Source organism: Salvia hispanica, chromosome 3 (assembly GCF_029641045.1).
Source record: "Salvia hispanica isolate PSC_SH4W2 chromosome 3, Shi_PSC_v1, whole genome shotgun sequence".
NCBI lineage: Eukaryota > Viridiplantae > Streptophyta > Magnoliopsida > Lamiales > Lamiaceae > Salvia > Salvia hispanica.
This window is the reverse complement of record NC_142694.1, coordinates 36,928,986-36,955,584: the sequence shown is the minus strand read 5'-3', so window position 1 is coordinate 36,955,584 and position 26,599 is coordinate 36,928,986. Positions and strand designations below refer to the sequence as shown.

Below are 26,599 nucleotides of genomic sequence, written 5' to 3'. Positions count from 1 at the left end.
GTATTTGCAAAATCCTATTTTCTTTGTAGTCTGTGAGACTTTCAACGCTGACTTCACTCAAAATGCATGGGTGTGGGAGTATAACATCTGCATCTATTGATGCTTTGACTCATAGTAATATGCTAGAGGTTGTATTTAATTTATGTTTGAAAGACTCAACATATCTAAGTTGTTCAATTATTTAGTATCAGTATAAGGTTTGTATTTATTTTCTTAAGTATTTTTCAATTCAGGCCCTTGAGCTGGCTGATGGCATTTTCTTAGATTCTGTGGCTTTGAATCACCCTTGCATACGGAGCATAACAATTGAACGATGTGGCAAGTATGCCCTATATTCTGATATTGCATTGTTTTCTAGAGATTAATAGCCTTCTTTCTTCATTGTAGTTTAGCTAATATAAGTTTGATATGCATTGCACTGTCGTCAATCACAGTTAGAAATTGTTCTTCTCTACTAAAAATCAATATCTTATATGAGGCTGTCAAAGTATGTTATTCTTGAAATCTTGGTTGATTTAATGTTTTATGTGAAAGCAAGAAGTCCTGGGTTCATTAATGCTAAGATGATGTTACTCGCAGGAAATTGATTTTACCGGATGTCAATCTTTGACGTATTCTATTTGCAGCCATGTTGGAGGATATCTCGCTCCAAAACCCTTTTTTTCAGTCGATTGAAGGTTTGCATGCTTTCTACTTTATTAGTACAACGATTAATGTTTTTTTTTTCAATCGATTAATATATTTTACTGCTGTTGTGATTCCCTTGTGATTCCTCTGGATACCTCTGCATGTCCGAAATTATTGAAGCTTGAAAGGTCATGAGGGGGTGAATTGAGATATGGTTGACACCTATTTTTTCCAAATTCCACTTGGTACTTCCACTATGCACATGCGTGGCTGATATGAGTTTGGCTTTTGCACATACATGGTTGATATGGGTTTGGCTTTTGCACATACATGGCTGATATGAGTTTCCGGTGAACCTTTTGCACATACATAGTTGTTGTTCTAATTTTTTTTGTTTCCCCGGAAAATAAGCTTTTGCACATACACCGGAAAATTGATATATTCGTCGTACCGGAAAATTTTTGCCGTTTGCACATACATAGTTGTTGTTCTAATTTTTGCCGTTTCACTGGAAAATAGGCTTTTGCACATACACCAGAAATGGCAAAACTTTCAACAACAACTATTTCATATTAGAATTTAGAATATCAATTTGAAGAAGACCTAGACTACTAGGAAATAGTGTAACAATGGTTTCATAGGTGGCAGAAGAGGATTCGGTGGTGGTGGCGGAAGAGGATTTGGTGGCGGTAACGGCGACGTCGGCGCTTCGAAGGAAGCGAGCCAGATGATCGACTATGTTGGGTTAGGGTTCGATGGTGGCGGTAAGAAATTAGGGTGAGTGATGCGTAGCGTAGGTAAACCTAAAATTGTTTTAGATGAGGCATAAACGGGCCGAATGGCAGTTGGCCCAAATAGAGGCAATTACAAGTTAAGTCTATTAAATCAATTGGCCCATATGTGAGAGTTATAAGTGGATGTGTTTTTTATTTGGTTGGGTACTTTGCATAATGAATAGATTATGTTAATATAATTTTATCCATTAAAATATTCACTTTAATGTAAAAAAAAGTGTAAATCCTCTTAAAAAATAATTTCTTATATACATCATTAGAATAATAAATTTTACTGCAATTGATTACAACAATAACTTTTATTCGTAGATTGTAGCATACACATCACTCCCTTTAATGTATTTGACCCATAATCCATCTCCCCGTTTTTTAAACTTATTTTCTTGTTGTTTTTACTGACTCATGTAGCAACAAATCTGATCGTTAATTTATAGGCAACTCGAAGGACGAGACATCTGGATACTAGCCTAAGGATTTAGGATTGTTCCTTATCCAAAGGCAAAGGAACGTACTTGTTTGAGAAAGTTTAGTTTTTCCCTAGTTTAAAATACTCTTTTACGAATCTTTCTAAATGAGAGGGCACTTTCTCATAGTGTAGTCAAGCATGCACTTCAGGTAGGATAAGTCGATCCATCCGCCATCATTGCTTACTTCTTACGATAAAGAGGCACATTGAGTTCGTGAAATGGGGATGTCGATCAACCTTCATCCAAGTCACATATGTTAGGAGATCAATAATGTTGAATAGCATCGTGTTAGTGAAACATGTGTATAAAGAGTGGTTTGACAGAGATACTATGGATGAGAAAACTGGTCGGTATAATATTCTTCTTATGTTAGCTCACCATATACCAAGGCTTAAACTTTGTAGTACATTTTAAGCATGTATAATTGAAACTTCACTAGTAACTATATTTGTTTGCAAAGTCTTCTCTAAAGTCATTATGATGAAGGTAATTTCAATCTAAACAAAATCTTTAATTCAAAGAGAAAAATAGTGTGGTGAAATCAATAGAAACTCAATGTTCTCCGAAATAAGTGTAAAATATATTAGAAAACCTCAATTTTGGGATAGTGGATACCAAAGCTCTACTCTAGTACTTATGTTTCCAAAGTTCACAAAAGCCTACAACATTTTTCACTAAAGATTACACAACTTCAGCTGAGAATGTCTGACTTCGTTCCAGCTCTTATTTTGGTCGCCTGATAGCAACAGCCCCAGCGCTATCGAACTCCATTATAGATGAAAATCATCTTATCTTGAACAATTTCCTCAATTTGAAAAGTAATCTTGTTTCTTTTTCATATTATAAGACTAGCCATAAAATGAGGTAGAATTCAGATATTTAAATCCTTTTTCATAACTTACTAGCTATTATTTTATTATTCTAATGAGAAGTTTATTAATTACTAGTATATAGTTTGAAGTTTGTACCATATTTGCATTTAATTACATATATATTTTATTTGTTTTATAGTTTATTATTTTATTTTTTATAATACATCATTATCCTCTTAATAATTTTTAGAAGTATATAAAATATTTTAATATTAATAATAGTAGTATTTTATTACTAACTTCATATTTTAAGTGTTGCTATTAATAGAAATTTCTATATTAATTTCTAAATATATTTAAATTTATAATTATAATTGTGTAACAATATTGTTAGTATACATTTTTATACTGTATTATTTTATTTTCTTTTGTTGATTCACAAGTTAAATAAACTAAACTGTAGAGCGGAGAAGTACTAATATTCAAAAACAGAAATGGTATTTAAGTGGTTTGATTTAAAGTAGGAAACCCCAATATTTATTCAAACGGATCAGGATGAGCAAACGAGCAGCATTTTGGAAATCCAAACTCCATGAATTTCTCTTCAATCGCCCCATCATTGTGAACTACAAAATTAGCCCCTATGTATGGTGGATCGAACTCTGGAGGTACCTATGTTTCAAAAAATACATCAGACACCTCTATGTATGGATATAATATCATTTGAGGTCCCTTTTCACTTTTTGCTGTCTTCCATGCCCTTCCCATCCTCCTTATTTTTCGAAAATGCCACTCCAAGGCCATTTCAGTCTTTCCAATTTTTCACACTTTACAAAAATATTGATATTTCTATATAAATGTCTTCTTCTTCTTTCTAAAATTCACATCTTACTTCTCTCTCTTGCACTCTTCTCTCTGTGTTTTTTATTTGTTAGAAAGTAATTAGTGGTGTGTTCGTCGTTCGTCTTCTTCAATGTCAACCCAGTCGGTGAACTCGTCAAATGTCGGCGAAATTGGCTGCAGGTGGCTCAGATTTAACTACGAAAAGTGTTGGTGTGGCAACAAAGCTGTTTTAAAAATTGTCTCAGATTCAAGAAAGGATACGTTTGGTATGTTGTATTTTACCTGTGAGAACAAAGGCAAAATAGGTGGTTGCAGATTCTTCAGATGGTGTTATCCCACATCTATCGACAACGTTAGAAGCCCTATTGCAAAATGTGAAGTTGGGAATCGTAGAATAAAGACCGAAGGTGTAGAGCGTATTTTGTTGTGTTGTTGTTTTGCAGCTTTAATTTTGTCTTTTGTCGCAATTTTCCTGACTTTGTCAAGTTAATGGATATGATTTGTTGATTGTCTATTGCAGTTTAAGATTTCTTGATTCAAAATTCTTAGTGTTGAGAAGTTGAAAATATTGAAAATTGGAGTTGTTGTCGTCTTCTCCCGCTTGGCTTTCGCCATTTTTAGTGAATGAATTTGAGTTGTTTGATGAAAGTGAATCTCTGGCTATTGTTTGAGTGGGTCTGTGCTACGTGGCGGGGCTTTTTATTATTGGTTTTTGGATATTGAAGTCAACAATGAAGAGGCAGTAAAGTTGTGAGATGCAGCTATAAAGTTTCAATGATAGAATGAATAAAAAGGATGAGATATAATAATGCTGATTTAATTAATTTTAAACTATACATGTGAACATGAAGCATAGTATTTTATACGAAGTTCAAAGTATTCAAATAATTGGTTATAATTGCATCCTCAATAATGATGGTAAATCTTGTATAGACTATTAAATTGTCACATGTATAAAGGCAAGCAAGATAATATTTCTTCATACACTTCCCAAAATATAATGTTAAAATACCCAAAAGAGTAGAGTAGTTGGGCAGAGTAGAGTAGAGTACAGTAGCAAAATATTGTTCCAAAAGTAACAACAAAAGTGAGTGGGAAAAATTCTCAACTGAACATTGTTTCTAAAATAAAGTTTCCATTCTTGCCTTTCCTAAAAAAAACCTTGGACCATCCCATGACCTAATCATCATTGCCCCTCCTTCCACATCTTTGAGCAGTGCTCCTTCTCTTCCTGTATGTTGGTACCTCCGGCACCTGTTGCCCTTGCCTGTGGCTTGATGATTCACCTTGCGCAGCAACTGGATGAGCTTGAGATTGACATTCGTTCTGGTTATGCTAAGAGAAGACAAAAAATTAGATTTCATTTTTGGCACCCCACAGAAGATTAAATATCTTTTCAGTACACAAAACAGATTTACCTCATGTGGACGCACATTCGACGAACTAGTTGATGTATTCATGGGATCATTCGAACAAGTTCGCCTGTTATGCCCAATAACTCCGCACCGCCTACACTTGGCCGACATCTGTCGCTGGAGACATTCCACGCCGTCAGCTCGAACCATTATCATTGTCTTTTCTGATCTGTTCTTCTTAGGCCTCCCACGTTGTCGTTTACTGCGTGGTGGTTCAAGGTCAAACCCGACCTCCGATGACTTTGGCCAATTGTCAACCCCATTAATGGGGTAAAGTACATTCCGGTACAAAAGTACCATGGAATCTGTCTTGTAGTACGGAGATACATAGTCCGTGATTTCTCGGTCAATTTTGAGAATGCACGAAACGGCGTGTACGCATGGAATACCTCGTATCTGCCACCGCCTGCATGTGCATGATTTGTGCCTCAAGTTGACCACAAACTGCCCACCGGGTCCACTGACTTGGTAAGAATCATCACCATTGAAAATTGCCCACCAAGAACCAGCATGCTTTGATTCCTTCTCGATATACTCCTTAATCACGGGAGGAACTGGGTAATCGTAGGTTTGAATCCACTTCCCCCTGTATTGAATCCTCTGCATTTGCTTAGTCCGAAGCTCCTCCAACATGGTGATGATAGCCATCTCGCGAGCCTCAACGATCTTCGAGTTGAATGTTTCACACATATTGTTCAGTAACGAGTCACAACGAGCATGCTCAGAGAAAAATGCAGTCACCCATTTCTCCTTTGGCGCAGCGGCAACCAAGTAATTGTAGGCAGCAACATTCTTCACCTTCAGGGCTTCCATCCGCCTCTCGTACTGTTCGACAGTGGTGGAACCAGCGATCCCCCACAATGTGTTGCGCAACTTTTCACCTAGAAATCTTTTGTTGAAGTTATTGTACATGTGTTGGAGACAGAATCGGTGCTCACTTTGTGGGTACTTCTGGGCAATTACCAGCCCGAGTCCCTAAAAAGACATAAAAATGATGTGGCTATGTTTAGTAAAACATAATATCATATTTGGTCCATATATATGAAACAGCCAAAACATGTATGAAAAATAATATCATATTTGGGGTCTTATGTATGACAATATATCATATTCAGGGTTTATACTGATAGTGAATAGTGAATAGCAAACATGTACCTTCTGCTGATCTGACATGAACACGTAGCGCGGGCTATTTTCTGACAGTTGTAGGTCAACATCAAGCAACTCCAAGAACCACTTCCACTGTATGTAGCCCTCAGCCTCTGCTACTCCCCAAGCAATGGGCCACCACCCATCATTCTGGTCCATCCCAATCGCGGTGAATAATTGACCCTTGTAGGCACCCTTCAAGAAGCAAGCATCTAAAAACACCACTGGGCGGCAGAAATCCCTCCACCCTCTCTTCAGTGGTCCTAGGCCAGCAGTAAAATCTGAGGAATCGAGGGCCTTTGCTTGGGTCATCCCTATGACTCTCGTGCATGATGTCAACGGTGGAGTTAGGATGAGTCTGCAGGAGTTCACCTTTGTAGTCATACAACTTCTTATACTGGGCTCCCGCTCGACCAAATATCCCCTCAAGTGCGTACTCCCTAGTACGTAGGCCTTCATTCGACTAAGTGTGGAGCTGAAATCCTCGTCCACGCATTGCCTAATCGCTTGTAGAGGAATGTTGGGGTTGGCCTTAATTTTCTCAGTGTACCTCCTTCCCAACCACTTAGCCGATATCCACCGGTTGGTATTCACGAGGCAGCATGTGTATGCATGAGCCTTCTGCTGGGTATTCACTACAAAGTCTTCTGTATCGTTCTTTCTCCAGTATACGAACCACTTGCATTTGTTGTAAGCACCACGACATTTGGCCCTCATTTTTTCTTTTTCATTCTTGGCCATATACACTGGACGCCTACTCATCACTCCGTATTGCCTTAATGCCTCAAACACCGACTCTTTATCAGGAAAGAGATCACCAATAAACCAATCTGGGCATACATTATTAGTTAACTGGAAAAATCGGTGAGCTGTTTTCCTCCGACCACCCTTTTTCCCAACCACTTCTTCATCTTCATCTGAACTTTCGATGTTCCTTAGTTCCGCAGTCGGCGAATCGTTTAGTGGACCACTTGAGTTCCGATGTTCAGTTAGCACTTCTCTTGCTTCGACAACAGGGATACACTTGCGTTTTTTAATTGGTGCGCATTCGTCTCTTATTGATCCTCTTTCTCCCGCTCTTCTAGATTCACTACTAGCTCCAAGAGTTGGCGGACCTCCGTCGGTCGAAGAACCTGCAGCACCACGTGTAATCAAACTTTCAAAGAAAGTTGTGAAGAGTTGTTCATCACGACACATATGCACCAAAGATATGAATTGGTCAAGGTTGTCGTCCTCCTCATCATAGTTGGCCTCATCACGTAACGGGCATTCATCATCGTCCATTTCCATCTCACCAGCAGGCTCTCTAACTTCTCTTTCAACCTACACAAACAAATAGGCATGTGTAAAAATTTCAACCAAGGCATCATGAATAAGTATTATATCAAAACGAGGACCAAGGGATTCAATTATATCAGAACAAGGACTTGGTAGTGTTACCTCTTCATGACTGGGGTATACAGTAGAACCATCATTTGTGCACTCAGTTTGACTCTGTTAAAACAAAACCAAAACAATGACTAATTAAACATCAACCAAATTTTTTTATTAAATTGACAACTATATGTGAAGACAACTTCTATGTAGTCCATGTAGTACCTCCATTGCCATGGTGCAACAAGTATTGGAACCGTCGATTGGGATGTTGCCAAGTATCCCCTCATGAAAGTTTAAAATGTCAAGCTGCATAGCAAACATAAACTTAAACTTAAAAAACTTTTCCTCAATCATATATTTAACACATAGATACAAATATCACACACAAGAGCATATAGAATCTTATTCGTACATATTATTCGCTTCATTTTCATATAGATGACACTAATCTCATGATTAATTACATAGTAGATTTCATGTACCAGCATTTACAACGTATACCTATATCTTACTAATTATATTTTGGTTATAATTATATAACTAACGTTTTACAGTAACTAGTCTCCCTTAGAAAATTAATTCACCTTATTACTTATACCTTATTCCAGATCATATTCATGACAAAAAAAAATCTAGACAAATGGATTTGCTATATAAAATTATAAGTTAGTCATTCTTATCAAATTTTAAAGATGCACCAGTTGATCATTATTAGTTCTAATAATTTTTACATTGTGCACTTTATCAAGTCTAAAATACATGTATGAATTTAAATCAAGCTAATAATATTCACAATATTTGGCTCAACCTAAATAAAGTTCTCGGTCATTTCTAATCTTCAATACCACTTCTATTTTAATATATTTCATATTATAAACATCATATTTCTAACTAATATTTTCCTATACTTTCGTTTCTTGATTGATCTTGGAATCATGACATATTAACTTTGAATCTAATAATCAAAACATCATATTCAACATTCAATGATAACATATTAACCAATAATTCAAAGATAATACTCACGCATACTTTTTTCCTATCAATATTTTAAGAAAAAAATCATATAAATAACTCAACATGTTGTAGATTTTCAATATATCACTATTTTTATCATAGTGTCGTTCACTATAAGCCTCTCTTTTTTTTTGCTTTCTTAATTGCAATAACAATTTTTCTAGAACCATTTTCGGGGCGTTAAAATAGCATTACCATGTCAATATCAGCGAAGAAGTCCATGAAGTCCGCTTCTCCCAATGACTCATCATCTATAGGCGCCTTGCCTCTATTTCTTCTAACCGCTGCTGCATTTGGCATTTCATCTGGAATTGGGATGTCATCCAAATTAGGAATTTCATTCACAACTGGGATTTCAATGCCAACCTAACAACATAAAAGATACACATATTGAAAAAATTAATATCATTATACATACCCAAGTATGATTTAATTCAATTAACACACCCACATTTATTACCTCTTCCAACACCACATGTTGGCCCATTACAAATGCATGCACAGACTCATCTGCATGCACAACATCTTCAGCTTGAACAGAACACTCCATAGCAACACCACCATCCTCTGTAGCACCCACTGCCTCCATAATGTCCCCCCCTACATCAGCCCCATGATCTGAAACACTAGTAACCTCATTCAACCTCCCCATCAAATTTTCACCCAACAACCCATCCTGTTCTAGACTCCTCCTTAGCCTCTTGTCTTCCTCGAGGCTGTTTCGGAGGTACTCTTCGAATTCAGGATCAAGGTCGTACCAACACAACATCTTCAGCTCGGCATTACACATCGGTTGCCGTTTGGGGTTTGGTTTCGGTTTAGGGGCTTCCTCTATCTCTTCAATAACTACTCCACTGTTGGGCAGCCGTTCAAACTTCTCCAAAATTGTAAATTCATCTGCCATCAGCTTCACCACGGTCTCTACATGGCTGATCTCCACACTATAACGTGAATCTCCTTCCACTTACCGCCTAACAACGAAAGGAAACGATCCATATGCTTTTCATCATACAGTGGGTGTTTAGGCTCACCGTGTTTTAGGCCGACTAACTCGTCATTTTTTTCAGGGTCACAGTAGTACCACTCGCAAATGTAATTCCGCTGGTAACCCAACGCGACCATGATCGACGATAGCTCAAAAAGGTTGAACAGCGTAGTGTCGCATTTGTCGATATAATTCAATCTCCCACCAACGTACATCCTGCTGTGGAATACACCGCCGTGATGCATATTGATGGTAAAAAGAGCATCACTTCCTGTAAAAAAAAAACCCTTCAAATTCACTATTTCCTACTTTAAAATTGATACAAACCCTACATTTTCACGATTACCTAAAATGATGAAATACGAAAAATGAGCATGTAAAGGTCGAGAATCATACCATATTCGTCGTAAGGGTTGAAGGTGGTTAGCTTTGCCTGACGGAGAACCCAAACTTCGTCCTCTAGGATAATCGTCTCCGGAAGCCTTGACGAAGACGAGGCCTCTTCGGCCATCGCCACCACCGTCGCCGCTGTCGTAGGTCGCTCCTTTCCGGGGAGCTCCACGATTGCGTCCCATTTTGTGTGCGTGCGAGAGATAGAGAGAGACTGAAACCCTTGTGTCTTCGTGCGAGAGAGAGCGAAGTGCTGAGAGTAAGAGTGAGGGGCGAGAGAGTGAGAGTATACTAGGATGGAAGCTTATTCTTATTTTAGGAGGGAAAGAAAACCTCTCTGGAAGGTGACTTTTTGAATTCCACCCCAAAACATAATATCAAATTATCCCCCTAGACACACTACCCAAAAGCCTGCCATGTAGTCAATATCCCAATTAATCCGACATGAAAAATAATGATGAAATATTGGAAAGACTGAAATATCCTCAGTGGCATTTTCCGAAAAAAAAGAAGGGAGTGAAGGGCATGAAAGACCGTAAAAAATGAAAAAGGACTTCAAATGATATTATGCCCATACATAGAGGTGTTTGAGGCGTTTTTTGAAACATAGGTACATCTAGAGTTCGATCTACCATACATAGGGGTCAATTTTGTAGTTCACTCCAAACAGAAATGGTATTTAAGTGGTTTGATTTAAATTAGGAAACCCCAATATTTATTCAAACGGATCAGGATGAGCAAACGAGCAGCATTTTGGAAATCCAAACTCCATGAATTTCTCTTCAATCGCCCCATCATTGTTTACCGGCCGCCGCCGCACCGCCGTATCCACCTCCTGACTGCGAAAACACTCTTCCGCCGTCTCTACTCCGCCAGAGCTGCACTGTCCCAATCCCAGCCCCAACTCTCCAACGATCTCATCAACATCATGGAACAGAAGCTATCAGCTATTGAAAATCGACACGCTCAATTAGAGGCGATTCTCAACCAGGTGATATATTATATGCGTGTTGTCTTGTTTCATTCACTCCTATCATCTGTTCGATCAAATTCCTCTGTATAAAAAAATGTCTAATTTTTGTGAAAGATAGCCGGATGCCTCGCCGGAAGAGTATTCGACGGCCAACAAAGAGCTGAAGAAGCTCCGGCATACGATTGATGTGGTGTCTGAATTGAGAAAGAAGCAGCAGGTATTATAGCACTATGTTCATTTCCTTCGTTGTGTACAGTAGAGCTTATCTATGTTCCTGATTTTGCAGGAGATTGGGGGCCTAAAATCACTGATTGATGAAGCGGAGGAAGATAAAGACATGCGTGAAATGGCTGCTGATGAATTGGGGCAGGCCTCTCAAGAAGAGGAGCGTCTGCGGTATATGCTGCTCAAGTCATTACTACCGAAGGATGATGTCGATGAACGTGACTGTATCTTGGAAGTCAGAGCAGGTAGATGTTATAAATGGCAATGCTTTATCTATATCCTAGTGTTCTCTTCTTGATGCATGCTTTTGAAGCTCGTACTTAGTCGTCCTAATTATGCTCGAAGTTTGTTTCAGGAACTGGAGGGGAAGAGGCTTCATTGTTTGCGATGGATATTTTTAAAATGTATGCTCCTGTTTCTGTGGATTGATTGATATCTCAAGTGCTGTTTTTCATTCATTTCATGACTCTATCATCAAATGCATAGGTATGAGAAGTACTCACAGAATAAAGGTTGGAGGTTTGAAGTTCTTGGTGTGGCAGAATCCGATGTTAAAGGTTATAAGGTTGGTTGAGTATTCTTTAAATACCATGTTACCTACTACTTTGTTTCATATTTTCAGCCTCACACGCTATTGTTCTTCGAACTGTTTTATGATTCCTCAGGAGGCTAGTGCCGCAATCTCTGGTGCAGATGTTTATGGAAAGCTGAAATTTGAGAGTGGAATTCATAGAGTGCAGGTTTTTCATACTCCAAATCTATCTGCATTTTGATTGATTTGTCTTCTGTATTTCATCAGACGATATGAATACCATTCTTTTATAGCGAGTTCCGATGACTGAGAAATCTGGGCGAGTTCATACAAGTGCCGTATCTGTTGTTATTCTTCCTCAAGCAGATCAGGTCCAAATCCATTCCATTTAACGTAATGTTCCTACATGTGACAATAATGTTAGCAAAACATATTAAGACTGACACTTTTCTCAATCCTTCGACATTAATGCCTACTAATTTAGTCTGCATTCAAGTTTATCTTACTTCTCTGTGCTGTTTGAAACTTCTGCAGGTGGATGTCCAAATCAGGAATGAAGACCTAAAAATTGATACATACAGGTCTGGTGGTTCAGGTGGTCAGAGTGTAAACACCACTGATAGTGCCGTCCGGATTACTCATATGCCAACTGGGTTAGTTGTTGCCATACAGGATGAGCGATCCCAACATCAGGCACGAAATCTTATTTGCAGTTACTAATTCTTCTTTCCAATGCAGGACTGTTATATTATTACCCAGCAGTAATTGTGCCATTGAGTAATGACATGCTGGATTTCATTCTAATAATTCTTAGTTATTTTCTAAAAATGATTGGCACTAACAACTGAGGATTTGGTCATCTAAATGAGACAGTCAGTTATTACAATTTAAGTTTGTATAAATGGCATGGTAATGTATACACTGCTTGTCATGTGCACTACCCTGTTATGCATTTTAAGATGAGTTTGTGATATGAACATGTGCAACAACCATATTATACTAATGGAATGAATCCTCAGTTTTTTTTTTTTGGGAATGAATCCTCAAGTTCACCAGTATTCCTTTAATTTGGATAACTTATATACTGTAGAAAGAATTATGTCCATTTATCTTCCACTTTTAAGTTTTAGGTCATCTGAGTAGCTTTGTTCTACGTAAGTTTCAAGTTTAGAAGCTTTTTTTTTTCTCAAGCTTCTTTGCCAACTGGTTGCATTACAAGTGGAACTGATCTATTTTGTAATGCTTGCAACTTCATGAAACATAATTATACAATCCATTAAAATATGTACTGCACTTTCTCTTTGTTCTACAAAGAAAATATTGCATTCGCTTATAAACTAAACCAAAAATACTTGTGAGTTAATGTACCTTTTCATTTTACTTATACTATAAGGTTCTGCTTCAATATTCACAAATCTTTTAGACATGTTTTGATGTTGAGCATGATAAATTTATGAAGATTGTCACATGCAACCGGATTTGATTCATGCCTCTTCATTACCCGAGTCTGATTTTCTTGTTTATTTATTGTTTCATCAGAACAAGGCCAAAGCACTTAAAGTATTGTGTGCGAAGTTATATGAGTTGGAAAGGACTCGGCTTGATGCAAATCGTTCAAAACTTAGAACAGAGCAGGTAATGGTGGTCTTCAAGTTGAAGCCTATTAATTTGAAGCATTGTCCTATAGATAGAAGATCATTATGCATATTTTGATAGTGTTTTTGTGCACTCAACAGATTGGTAGTGGCGACAGATCAGAACGCATCCGTACATATAATTTCCCTCAAGGTCGTGTAACTGACCATCGAGTTGGTATCACTAGTCACGCAATAGATGATATAATGGAGGGCGAGGACCTGGACACATTTGTTGACGCTCTCATCTTGCAACAAGAAATGGATGCCATTGCATCTTTCACTTCTACATAGCAACCGAAGAGTTAAACTGGCTTTTACTACCTTCCATTTGCTGTTGCGGATATGCTACTGTTCTCCGCCAATTCTCTGGGACTAACCAAAGATCCATGTTTTGACCCGCAACTGCTTAATCTTGTATTCTACTGCGAATAGATCTGTCCGACCTAAAGATATTAAGTTAGTTGGTCTGAGATTGCAATTTGGCAACCACCTGCTGTTAGATATTGATGGTGGTTTTGCCATGTTTTGACAGATGCTTTCAAGACCGAACATTTAGCTAGAGAAATAACTAGAATATCAATATATCAGATGAATGTTGTTTGTGGCTTTAAGGCAGAAAAATAATTATATTGAGGAAAAGCAAGCTTGCTTGCTTACTTTTTTTTGAAAATAATGTTGTGTGCAGTGCTAATTAGTTTTGGTTGCTCTGCTAATGCTATGATACATTTTGTTGATCAAGTAAGAATGACATCAAACTCACTGAGACTCCATTCAGCAACTTCTTCTTGATTACTAACAAAAATCTCAGTCCCCACATCAAGAGATGTCCATATTCTTCTTGCAGGAGCCGTATCCGGATCCTGATAGAAGTAGAGCCGGCCGGAAAGGCCTCCAACATCGAGCTCCCAGGTACGCCCGTCTCCCACCCATCCGTCACCCTGCTTGGTAGGGTAGCCGTAGTCTTTCCAGATGGGGTGAGGAAGCAACTGCACCAGCTCCTGCGCCTGTGGATTGCTGTAGGGATCACAGGTGCTGTATGGCTTCTCCGCGTGCTTGGCGTTACCGGGTGCGCAGTAGTAGTGATAGGCTCCGTAAGGGAAGTTGGCAGTGTCGTTTCTGTGTATCTTGGTGTCGTCCGGGGTGATGTGGTACGGGGGGCAGTTGCCGATGTTGGTGGGGCTGCACCACGCCTGAGTTGCCGGGTTGATGATCATCTCCGAGTACCGGGTCACGTCAGTCTCCACATCGCCGTCGCACGGGGCTCCGTTGTTTTTCCAGCAGCTCCCTATGTCCATCAGGTAGAACTGGCTCTTCGGACCTCCCCCTTTCTTGATGTCCAAACTCAGTTTCACTTTGAAATTTGGGGACTCTGGCAGCTGCAATGCAATAAACAATCACCATCATTGTCTAACAAATTATTCTTCTTTGTATCATATCTCAACAGAAATTGATTGTGACAAATGCATCTACACCTACCTACCTACCTATCACAACACAATCAATGTATCATTATTGATTTAGAAAGGAAAAAAAATCAAAATTCTTACAATTTTGAGCATTCCTCTAGTGTCATAATGGTAGCCCCCAGAATATCCTTTTGTTGCATCAGCTCTCAAGTAAAGCATAAGCCATGGATACTTATTTGAAGTCTTCAACTTATGATTGAAAACCCAACTCCCACTCCCAACTTTCTTCTCCCACACAAGTTCATAATAAGAGCCAGCATTGGTGGAATTCGAACTCGTGTCGTAACTCCCGTTGAATCCGCCCCTCATCAACGTCCCGTCCTCGTACAACCTGGTAGGCTGGTGGTACAAGGTCGGCTGATTCATACACCCCTTCCCGAAACACGGGAACCGCCCCGGCTTAAACGGTGGCGCCTTTTTCCCGTCCTCCGGGCACAGCCCGGATCGGGTATCGTAGTTACCGTTTTTCAGCATCACCATCCAAAACTGCCACGGCTCCGGGCTGTCGGAGACCTCACATAACGATCCGAGATAAAGCTCCTTTGCGGCCGCGTATAGGTCCGGGTCGTTCAGCGCTCCCGGGCTCAAACCCGGGAACGGCGTCCCCACTCCCAACCTGTTGTCCGCTTCGGACACCTTGTGAGTTATGGGCCCCATGCCTGTAAATCACATGGATGTCTTTTGAGTCGAGTCTTTTATATTATATATTATATTGAAAAATAAAAATAAAAATAAAAATAAGCGGAAATGTGTCACCTTGAGTGAGATCGAAGCAATCCGCGGCTCTGGGGCTCCCCATGGCGGGGGCCTCGGCGCCAACTTCATTGCAGAAGTTCCAAGCCTCGAACGCCACCCGCAGGCCGTCCCTCCGCATTCCGGCATCTCCGAGCGCCGAAGCAGCGGAGGCGGCGGCCGGGGCAATGGTGGTGATGAAGAATGCTAGTGTGATGGTGGTTGGGAATAAACGCAGCGGCATTGTGAAAGGGGTTTTGGAGTGATTGGTGATGAGTGTATTTATAAATAGAAGAAGGTGAATTTGTATTGAAGGTTGGAGTGATGTGCCCCACCATTTTTATATTCATATGAAAGCAGAGCTGTATGCACTTTTTTGACGTTTGTTGCCGCCCATTCCAAAACCACCCTTTTCCATTTCTCACTCTCGTCTCTTTAAAACTTAGTCGGAAAAATCAGTTTTGTTTGCCATTGTTGCAACTTGGAAAAATCTACTCACTTATGTTGTTCATGTTTTTTAATTATTAATTTAACGAGACAATTTTTTGGATGCCACAGCAACTACGATTTCACAAAAAAGATATCGTTATATAATAATTGCGAACAAATTAAAATTTTGTTTATTGTTGATTTTAAAATTATGGACCCACAAAAATTTGACTAAATTTTATGATTTTTCTGATAATTATGCATCGCTCAAATATACTAACAGTTACTCTCTCCGTCCGCGAATAGGAGTCCCGTTTTCCCATTTTAGTCTGTCCGTGAATAGAAGTTTCGGTTCACTTTTACCATAAATGGTATTAGGGTCTCACCTTCACCTAACTCATTCCACCCACATTTCATTTAAAACTACTCCCTCCGTCCCGGCTAAGATGACACATTGCTTAGCCGACACGGGATTTTAGGAGTTATTGGTTAAAGTGTTTAATTGGAGAGAGAAGGTGGGTGTATGTATTAAAGTAGAGAGATGAAAATAGATGAATATTTTAATAGGAGTGAGAAAAAGTGATTGAGTGTATTAATTGGAGAGAGAAAGTTACCAAAAAAGGAAATGTGTCATCTTAGTTGGGACAAACTAAAAAGGAAAACGTGTCATCTTAAGTGGGACGGAGGGAGTAATATATACAAGTGAGACCCATATTCCACTGACTTTTTTCCACCCACTTTTCTTAACATTTCTTAAAACCCGAGCCGCAACGGAATGAGACTCCTAATGGCGGACGGAGAGAGTAAATTTTATCATTTTTTATGTTTTTATTTAAAGCCTTATTCTATGTTTAACCAATATGTTTAACCAATGTAATCCACGTCGATTTATTTCATTTATATTTTATTATAAAATTACTACAAAAATAAAATTTGTATTTTAATATTTTATTAAACTCACAACACAATTAATTAATTTATTAAAGTTAGTGACGAAAGTACATGAGACTTTAAATGGGTACTTTGTTTATTATCTCTCTCTTCTTTTTTATGCTACTACTATTTCATTTTGTGAATCGAATCACATGTCCAAAACCTTTTACACTGATATCATAGAACATGGTTTTGTTTCCGTAGCTGTCACTCTTTCTCTTTTGAGTTGTCCGTATCTGCTAAATACTTATAGCAACTTAATCACACATTGTCACACCATAAATTGAAATCAATTTGTAAGTATAATTTATTCGTTTAAATTCCCTTCTTAAAAGTTAGTGGCAATTCTTACTTTCCTTCACCAAAGTTTGTTGGTTATTAATTCCATTTACTAGAATATAACTTGATTGGAAACAAATTATCTATATACCAACACTTCAAATATCGATTTGACTATTAATATTTAAGAAACAATAATTATGTATTAATCAGTTATATAACATTCATTAACTAAATCCAAGAGGTAGGAAATTTGAATACTTAATCAGACCTGAAAATCGGTTATAACTGACAAATTTAAAAATTAGAAAATAACAATCAATCCTAGTTCATTACTACTCGTATATGACAAAATCAACCCTGCTACTTGACACTTTTAGAGTAAGAAAAGAAGTGCCAAAAAACGAATTAGTTTAAAGAAGATTTCCTGTCCGAAATAATAATATTACCACTTGGTATATTTTTTGGAAAACTTGCACTAATTCAGTAATGAAGGTAAAAAAGGGGGAAATGTTAATTTACGCACATTTGTTTGGTTCCACCAAAACTGTAAATTTATTGCCTCGAGCAAATCAATGTGGATTGTTCTCTATAGTATTTCGACTAAGTTCAAATTTGGCATGTACATTAGAACAAATCAAATTTTTGGTCTTAGTATACATTATAGTATTTGGTACTAGTATTTTTTTAGTCCCAAACAAAATGAATTGATCTGAAATTGATGGTCAAATGCATTTGAACATGTTTAATCACTTAAACCATATTGATTATCTTATACTACTAGTAATTTATTTTATTATTAGAAAAAAACTTTTCATGTGTCACGCTTGAAATTACAAAAAAAAATGTTAGTATAATACTATATATAAAACTAATTATGAAGAATTTATTTATAAAAAAATATAAAAAAAATGGGAAAAAACATAGTAAGAATAATTTTGTGTTAATTATTGTTTAATATTCAATTAATTGCGATTGCATACAATATTAACGATGTCAACTCTGCTCTGATAGTTATTTTTAACGATCACACTGAAATATGATAAAAAAGTTGTAGTAGTAGAACTAAATATAATGCGTGGGATGAAAAATTATATCAATTTTTGAATAGTCTAATATTTCAATATTCCAATGTGTAACTACTTCGTGTGATTACGTTCTACATAGATCTCTATATTTTATTTCGAATTTCAATAGCATATAACTACTACAGATAATTATGGTCTGGATAGCTCGATATGAGTTAACTACGCAACTAGAATTACTATTTCTTTTATCATGAAATTATACAATAGTTTGTGACTCTCTCTAACACTGAGTCAATCCTATGGAACAACATATAATAGTGTCAATATTGGCGTCATGTAATATGCTCATAGTTAGAAGAGAAGCGTTTACCAAGTGTTCAATTACTCGGGAATCGGGATTAAACTGTCCTCAGATTGAATAAAAACCAGGATTACCCAACATTAATATTGTCACGGTGGTAAGGCTAACAATCTAAGACTCACCAACCAAGACTAATCATATATGACAACTATCTCAAGATTAAAAATCATATCATATCTATCCAACCGGACAATAATCATAAGATACAATCTCGTATAACCAATGAAACCGAAGGTAGAAAAAGAAAGTTTGGAACTTACCCTATTAATGTGATAGCATGGCCCCTTGCAGTTTAGATGATAGGTATTTTCTTTTATTTGGGCCGATTTCCCAACTGGGATCAGCCCATCATTACCACTTTTAAGTTTTAACCTAACGTACCCCAATTAATTTTTTTTCCATAATATTTGAAAGTTTGCGTACCAATAATATAACAAGGTGGAATCGGAGGATTGCTCGATCATACACTCGTCCATGTGACCGTGGGCTAAATGATTAAGTTTGACCTGTAAAGCTGCTGCCGAACCCACGTTACGATAATAGCTCTGTCCAAGGACTGCATTCATAGTTTTTTCGATTTAAACTGATGCATAAAATATACTTCATGTGACCATTTATATAGATATTCCCCAACTTAGTTTCTAAAACGAAATAAATTGATAATTTATATAAAAACATTACCGTTATGTTGTGTTGTTCATAACAAAATAATTATATGTTTAAGTTGTATAGAAATGAACGGCCGAGAATATATTTTCTGAAGAAGTTTGTGGTAATGAAGAGAGAGAAATTCACATAAGAAAACACCGTGTGGTAACGTTGAATGGTTGCTCACATTGACGGTTAGTAGAAGCGCTTAGCAGGTCATTAATCTGATCATTTCTTGAATCATGTATATTCCTATTATCATTTATCACTACTCATTATATTGAGTAGGGTTTTGATCTATGGAGACCAGATTTAAATACAGAAATGCAGAACACGGTCATACGTAAGACATTTTTAGGTCATAGTTAGTTTATTTTTAGGTCATGCTAACAAAGCATGACCTAAAATGATCTTAACATGACATAAATCCAAATCTTATAATATGACCTAAAACTACTTAATTATGACCTTCCGTGTTTTGGGTTAATTATTGACCATTAGATCATCTAATCCTAGGGCCAAGTTTTGGGTTGCATTTATGGATTTAAACACATACTTGTTTTGATCATCTCCCTCATTTACGAAACATAATTTTCTTTCTCCTTTTTATATCTTTATAATACATAATACTCCCTCCGTCCACGAATAAGAGTCCCGTTCACTTTTTTGCACTTGTTTTGTAAAAATAATAATAAATAGTTAAAGTGGAGAAATGATAAAGTAAGATAGAGAATAATGTAGACAAGACTCTTATTTACATTATTCTCTATCTTACTTTATCATTTCTCCACTTTAACTATTTATAATTATTTTCACAAAACAAGTGCAAAAAAGTGAACGGGACTCTTATTTGTGGACGGAGGGAGTACATACTAAACTACTAATATATTCTACTATATATTATGCCTGATTTTCGTTTTCAATAACATTCGTGAAATGATTTTGAGCCCACAGAACCACATACTATAGTAGTATTATTATTTTTTATTTACCTAGACTTAATTAGTACATATAAATAGACATTTGAAGAGGAGCCCAAAAAGCGAGTTTAGTTCACTTTAAAACTATACACATTTTATTCATAAAATAAATGCTCCATTTTTAACTTTAGGACAATGAAGATAAATTAAATAGTTGCCAAATATTCAACCTCGTTTGGATAAAAGTCGGTTATCTATACTCTAGGATATAATACAATTGTACTTTTATAAAACCACAGAGGATGAATTAAAATTGTATTTGAATTAAAATTGTATTTGAATTAAAATAATTGTTTGAACAATCATGAAACTAGATGAAATCTCCCTTTATCAAAAACTTTAAAAATCAGCCGGGAAAAATATGAAATTTAGATTTGTTAGCGGTTATTGAATGATGAAAAAATCTAATCACCATGTATACATATTACTAATATTTTTCTTTACACAAACATTATTTTTTTTATGAATAGAACGACATCGTTATACTGATTCACGAATAGACGACTTGGTTGAATTTGCCGGAAATTTCAGCTGCCATAACATATAATTTCATAAAAAATGTGGTATGAGATAATTTATTTTAACATAATTTTAAAATAGCAAGGCAAGTGTTACTCTTTATAATACCGTATATAATAATACTACTATGATTTTTTCGATAATCTTAACAAATACGAGCAGAAAAATAAAAATAGAAAAATTAAAAGAGTGAAACAGAGAAGATGAGTTGTGGTTGATGATTCAACTCTTGACGACGAAATCCTCAATTGCGAAGCGAGTAGGAGCATCGAACCCTAGCGTGATTGCAAATGCAAATATAAATGTAATTGCGATCATTCATTTTCGTCCGATCCACCCCCTTTGCGCTATGTTACACTGAAATCACGCTCAATCCGCTTCTGTCGAGCTGAAGGAAGATCGGCTGGGTTTTGCGGTCAAATTCGGCGATTTATTTCATCGGAAAAACTTCCACACACCGATTCTCGCCGCCAGTCGATCGATCTGATCCATAACTCATAGGCTTAATTGAAGGCTAACTAGATCTATCATTCAATTTTTCAGAATTGTGAATCCTAATCCCTAATGGCCAATAGACAGCAGCAGTCTTCTTCTTCAAGCGGCGGCGGCGGAGGTTACTCCTCTACTGTTTCACCTTCTAATTTAGATGCATCGAAATTGGGAGCAGGATTTGGTGGTCCACCTCCCCCGGCGCTGATACAGCCCAATCAGATACCTTCTCCGTCGATCAAGACCCCTAATTTGCCGTCTCCGGTTAACGGAATGCCCCTTCCTCATTTGAGCACTCCCCCTGGCCCTCCTATGTTCTCATCGCCCCTCCAGCCGGCTGCTGTGCCTTTCAGGACCTCCCCTGCAACTCCTCAACCCATTGCCCCTTATTCATCCAATTCCTCCTTGCCCACCTCTTCCCCATCCTCCCGCAATTTCTCAAATGGGTCGCATCATCAGACTTCCGATCTTACGGAGGAGCTCACCTTCGCCCCTCATGCCGACTCTCCCAATCTTCTTTTTTCGGCTCACAAGGTATGTACTCTCTATGTTCAAATTTTGGAGATAATATGAACCTTATGAATATGCTAATGAAAGTTGGAATTGTTGAAACTGCATCACAAGTTGTGAATTCCTGAGTGTGGTGTTATTGTATATAATATATGTTGTGAATGTAAATCCTGATTAGGATATTGGATTCTTCCATTTGAATATGAAGACCATGATGCTATGCTATACTTGCATAGATATGCAACTTCAGTTTGTTTGCACAATCCCCTTTTGTTAATTATAGCTTGCTGCTAATCTCACAGGTGTTAAAACAAAAGAAGCTAGCAAATATACCCAGTTTGGGATTTGGGGCTATAGTTTCTCCAGGCAGGGAGGTTTCACCAGGACCTCAGATAATTCAGCGTGATCCGCATCGTTGCCAGAATTGCGGAGCCTATGCCAATCTATACTGCAAAATTCTACTTGGTTCAGGCCAATGGCAATGCGTAATATGTAGGAATTTAAATGGCAGCGAAGGGGAATACATAGCCCCAAGCAAACAAGACCTCAGAAATCTTCCAGAGCTATCATCTCCTCTGGTTGACTATATCCAGACTCCCACCAGAAGACCTGGTTATGTTCCAGTATCAGAATCTAGGATTTCGATTGTTCTGGTGATCGATGAGTGTTTAGATGAACAGCATGTACAACATCTACAGAGCTCTTTGCATGCATTTGTGGATTCACTGCCCCCAACAACAAAACTTGGAATTGTACTTTATGGTCGCATGGTTTCAGTGTATGATTTCTCTGAAGAATCAGTGGCATCTGCTGATGTACTTTCCGGTGACAAATCACCTAGTGAGGACGCCTTAAGGGCATTGATCTATGGTACTGGTGTATATTTGTCCACCGTTCACGCTTCTCTTTCTGTAGCGCATGCAATACTGTCGTCATTGACACCGTATAAACAGAAGCTGCCTGAAGTTCAGAGAGACCGTTGCTTGGGCACTGCGGTGGAGGTTGCCTTGGCAATAATTCAGGGGCCGTCTGCGGAAATGTCAAGAGGAGTTGTTAAAAGGCCTGGTGGAAATAGCCGAATAATTGTGTGTGCTGGTGGACCATGTACCTATGGCCCTGGTTCAGTACCTCATTCTCTTAATCATCCAAACTATTTGCACATGCAGAAATCAGCGTTGAAATGGATGGATAATCTAGGTTCAGAGGCTCATCGGCGCAATACAGTGGTTGATATACTTTGTGCTGGGACATGTCCTGTACGGGTTCCTCTACTGCAGCCTCTTACAAAATCTTCGGGAGGCGTTTTGATTCTTCATGATGATTTTGGGGAAGCATTTGGTGTGAATCTTCAGAGAGCATCTTCAAGGGCTGCAGGTTCTCATGGTTTACTGGAAATCAGGTGTTCAGACAATATATTTGTCAGTCAAGTGGTGGGACCTGGTGAGGAGGCCCATGTGGATAGCCAAGAATCTTTTAAGAATGACACTGCTGTCGCTGTTCAGATGCTGAGTGTTGAAGAAACCCAAAGTTTTGCAGTGTCAATGGAGAATCGTGCAGATATCAAAAGCAATTTTGTGCACTTTCAGTTTGCCATTCAGTTTTCAACTGTTTATCAAGCTGATATCTCGAGAGTGATAACTGTTCGACTTCCGACTGTTGATAGTGTTTCGGCTTATCTAGAGAGTGTACAAGATGAGGTGGCAGCTGTTCTTATCGGTAAAAGGACTCTTTTGCAAGCCAAATCCTTTAACGATGCTCTTGATATGAGGCTAACACTTGACGAGAGAATTAAGGATGTTGCAGTGAAGTTTAGTACCCAGGTGCCAAAATCAAAACTTTATCGGTATCCTAAAGAGCTGTCGCAATTGCCTGAAATCTTATTCCATCTTAGAAGAGGCCCTCTGCTGGGAAGTATACTTGGTCATGAAGATGAGAGGTCTGTTTTGCGGTCTTTATTCCTTAATGCTTCCTTTGACCTATCCCTTCGTATGCTAGCGCCTCGCTGTCTAATGCATCGAGAAGGTGGGACATTTGAGGAACTCCCAGCATATGATCTTGCTATGCAATCCGATGCTGCAGTTGTTCTTGATCATGGCACTGATGTCTTCATTTGGCTGGTAAGCATACTAGTGACCTTATCTAAATTTTTGCATTTGGGTGATGATATTAGTCTACTAGATAGACAAGGTCTTAATTACTCCTATATGATAATTTCTTGAGTATCAATACATAAATAATTTAGATTGCTGATATCTTGATTTTGCAATTGCATGCTCTACATTTGCCTCGATGACATCTTAAGCTCATTTAATGTAAAAAAGTGCAGATTTAAGCTCCATTATATGGTTGTAATCATGCTCAAGTTATATCCCTACCACATTCATGCTCTATTAGGTCATTGGATGCAAATATGTACGAGTTATTTTACTCTTTCCATTAAGAGTACTTGTATCACAGAGACATCTTATAGTAGAAGATTGTGATAATAACATATATAAGCTCACAACCACAAGACCTGGGCATCTCTTAAGCAATACCATAATTAAGGTGCTCTTTTTGAAATTAATTACTTGTATTGGGTTCCTTTGTATTTGTCCTCTCCGAGGGATATTTGTCGGTGCGATGAACAATGCATGGATCACCGCTATATAGACGGAAGATACAGGATAGGGTTCAAAAATCTTGAACAGGCCCTCAAAAAACTATAGGCAATAACACTAGAAAGAGAGCCCCTATAACCCAACGAGCAACTCGAATTCATGAACGGGTGGATGAACACTCAACGGGGATGTGACCCTTGAAAAACTATATGCAAGAACGCTAGAAAGCGAGCCCCTATAAGCCACGAGCAAATAGCTTGAATGTGTTCGGGTAGAATGATGCCACAACCAAGGGGGGTGATTTTGGTGAATCGATTAATAAGTCAGGTCATACTTCCAAGAACCGACAGTTCTCGAGAAATGAAGGGAGAATAAATCTCACAAATATGTTTTAATTGATCAGAAGTTGTCTTCGGTCATTACATGAGGGCCTATATATAGGCTTACAAAGTTGTGTTCGCCAGACCTGACTCATGAAGGTGGCATGGGACATGTCAGTTCCTTTGTTAGAACTGACACGGTCACACCGAGTGCAGGTGCCAGGTCTCCCCCTCCACACCTGATTCAGAAGTTGGGTCCAGTTCCTCACCTGGCGCTGAAACCAAATGTATAAATCACTTCTGGCGATGTGGTCAAGTCTGTCTTAGACGCCTTGCGCTTCACAGTCGGAAATGTTGATCTAAAAGAACACATCACTTTTCCTGGCACTCATTTTCTAATAGCTAGATCTGTATGGTGTTAGAGTTTAATATTGTTTCTGGCACTCCTTTTGACAAATTCTGCTGATGAATGGAGTACTACTTATTTACTTTCTTTCCTGAGATAAAATACTGCTTCCACCTTTTGATACTGCAAATATAAAGGACCTAACACTTGACAAGATTACTTTTCCTTTTCACATCCAAATCCAAGTATATCTGTTCTTACAGCTATTTTTTTTCAGGGTGCTGAACTTGCTGCACAGGAAGGAAAAAGTGCAGCAGCATTGGCAGCTTGTAGGACATTGGCTGAAGAGCTAACTGAGTTACGTTTTCCAGCTCCTCGGATTCTTGCATTTAAGGTAAGCAAGCAGGTTATATTAAAAATGCAAGTAGTTGTTCTCATGGAAATTCCATATTAACCTAGGATATATGTTTGTGTCCGTTACAGGAGGGGAGCTCTCAGGCTCGATATTTTGTAACTCGATTGATACCAGCACACAAAGATCCTCCTTATGAACAGGTATATTTGCAATTCCGGCTTCTTGTTTGTTTGTTGAAGTGAATGTGTGAAATAAGAATGATATAGTGATGGGGTGTGAGTGGTGATTGCAGGAAGCAAGATTTCCTCAGCTTGGAACGTTGAGTGCGGAAGAGAGAACAAAGCTAAAGAGTAGTTTTGTCCACTTCGATGATCCGAGCTTCTGTGAGTGGATGCGAAGCTTGAAAGTTTTGCCCCCTTAGGCTAGCTATGACGATTTTTTTTATAAAGATGATCAATAATGATTCTCATTTATCCCGTGGCCATTTCAGTTAAGTTTTGTTTCTATCGTCTGACTAAGAGAATTAGTTTGTCTCATACATCACATTTTACCTTGTATTTTCATAGTCCTCTTTTGGATTCTCAGTTTCTTTTCATGATAGGCTACACAAACTCATCTTGGCGTTATACTCTACTGAATTTATTAAATACTATGACCCTATTTTTCAAATGATGAATAACATCACCAATATAATTGCAGGCGACCAAATAATTTAATTATTAGAAAATTGTGAATAAATTCTAATTTTATGGTGTTTTCAACTGATTTACAGAATTTGACCACATCAATTTTCTGAACACCAAAAATATTTTGCTGAGACACTAAAACATTTTTTAGTAAATGTTGTCATATGATGAGAAAAATTGATCGTTTACCTTAATTTTTAGTATTAAATTAACCTTGAGCATTATAAATTTGCTTTTATTTCAAATTTTTTTATAACATGATTGATTAAATTTATAAATAAATTTAATTACTACTAGTAGGGGCATGTTAGGTGTCATCACCCCTTAAAATAACATCATACCACCATTCCTACCCAATCATTTGTACATGTGGACGAATAATAAGCTGTCACGTGACATAAAAAGGACCCCCAAAAAAGACGGCCAGCAATATGTTGCACCTTATACAACAATTTTTCTTGTTCACCAATATCTGACACATTATACAGCAATCTATAGATTGTTGTGTAGTGTTTGTAATATTGCTGTGTAAGTGGTGTCACGGTGTCACTTTAAGAGAGATTGTCATTTTAACAAAACTATGCTAGGATTATATAAAGAGGAGAAAGTATAAATACCCAAAAAAAAGAGAAAAAGATGTTTTCATAAAAATAGGCGCGAGACGTGGCCATTTCC

The 26,599-nt window shown here is 37.8% G+C and overlaps 3 protein-coding genes across 3 annotated transcripts; 2 read left to right on the top strand and 1 right to left on the bottom strand.

Moving 5' to 3' along the window:
- The first annotated feature begins 10,582 nt into the window (after window positions 1–10,582).
- On the top strand, window positions 10,583–13,916 carry LOC125197897 (Peptide chain release factor 1). Its single transcript, XM_089068656.1, has 10 exons — window positions 10,583–10,867; window positions 10,968–11,066; window positions 11,136–11,319; window positions 11,430–11,478; window positions 11,561–11,639; window positions 11,740–11,814; window positions 11,900–11,977; window positions 12,141–12,299; window positions 13,146–13,241; window positions 13,343–13,916. The coding sequence occupies exons 1-10, from the start codon at window positions 10,610–10,612 to the stop codon at window positions 13,532–13,534; spliced, it is 1,269 nt and encodes a 422-aa protein (XP_088924782.1). The 5' UTR covers window positions 10,583–10,609; the 3' UTR covers window positions 13,535–13,916.
- LOC125217119 (uncharacterized) lies at window positions 13,850–15,784 on the bottom strand. The gene is made up of 3 exons (XM_048118945.2): window positions 15,466–15,784; window positions 14,791–15,368; window positions 13,850–14,619 (listed from the first exon to the last, which is right to left on the bottom strand). The coding sequence occupies exons 1-3, from the start codon at window positions 15,683–15,685 to the stop codon at window positions 13,978–13,980; spliced, it is 1,440 nt and encodes a 479-aa protein (XP_047974902.2). The 5' UTR covers window positions 15,686–15,784; the 3' UTR covers window positions 13,850–13,977.
- Window positions 15,785–20,774: 4,990 nt separating this feature from the next.
- LOC125213723 (protein transport protein SEC23 A-like) lies at window positions 20,775–25,822 on the top strand. Its single transcript, XM_048114416.2, has 5 exons — window positions 20,775–21,641; window positions 21,920–23,734; window positions 25,161–25,277; window positions 25,367–25,438; window positions 25,531–25,822. The coding sequence occupies exons 1-5, from the start codon at window positions 21,183–21,185 to the stop codon at window positions 25,657–25,659; spliced, it is 2,592 nt and encodes an 863-aa protein (XP_047970373.1). The 5' UTR covers window positions 20,775–21,182; the 3' UTR covers window positions 25,660–25,822.
- The last annotated feature ends 777 nt before the right edge of the window (window positions 25,823–26,599 follow it).

Bases quoted from the DNA above. Each gene is read 5' to 3' on its own strand.
- LOC125197897 (XM_089068656.1), top strand. From the start codon at position 10,610: ATGAGCAAACGAGCAGCATTTTGGAAATCCAAACTCCATGAATTTCTC. The intron at 11,479-11,560 runs GTATGCTCCTGT...TCAAATGCATAG, and splicing joins GCGATGGATATTTTTAAAAT to GTATGAGAAGTACTCACAGA. The intron at 12,300-13,145 runs GCACGAAATCTT...TTGTTTCATCAG, and splicing joins ATGAGCGATCCCAACATCAG to AACAAGGCCAAAGCACTTAA.
- LOC125217119 (XM_048118945.2), bottom strand. From the start codon at position 15,685: ATGCCGCTGCGTTTATTCCCAACCACCATCACACTAGCATTCTTCATC. The intron at 15,369-15,465 runs GTGACACATTTC...TGTGATTTACAG, and splicing joins TTGCTTCGATCTCACTCAAG to GCATGGGGCCCATAACTCAC. The intron at 14,620-14,790 runs GTAAGAATTTTG...ATTGCATTGCAG, and splicing joins CTAGAGGAATGCTCAAAATT to CTGCCAGAGTCCCCAAATTT.
- LOC125213723 (XM_048114416.2), top strand. From the start codon at position 21,183: ATGGCCAATAGACAGCAGCAGTCTTCTTCTTCAAGCGGCGGCGGCGGA. The intron at 21,642-21,919 runs GTATGTACTCTC...CTAATCTCACAG, and splicing joins TTCTTTTTTCGGCTCACAAG to GTGTTAAAACAAAAGAAGCT. The intron at 25,278-25,366 runs GTAAGCAAGCAG...TGTCCGTTACAG, and splicing joins CTCGGATTCTTGCATTTAAG to GAGGGGAGCTCTCAGGCTCG.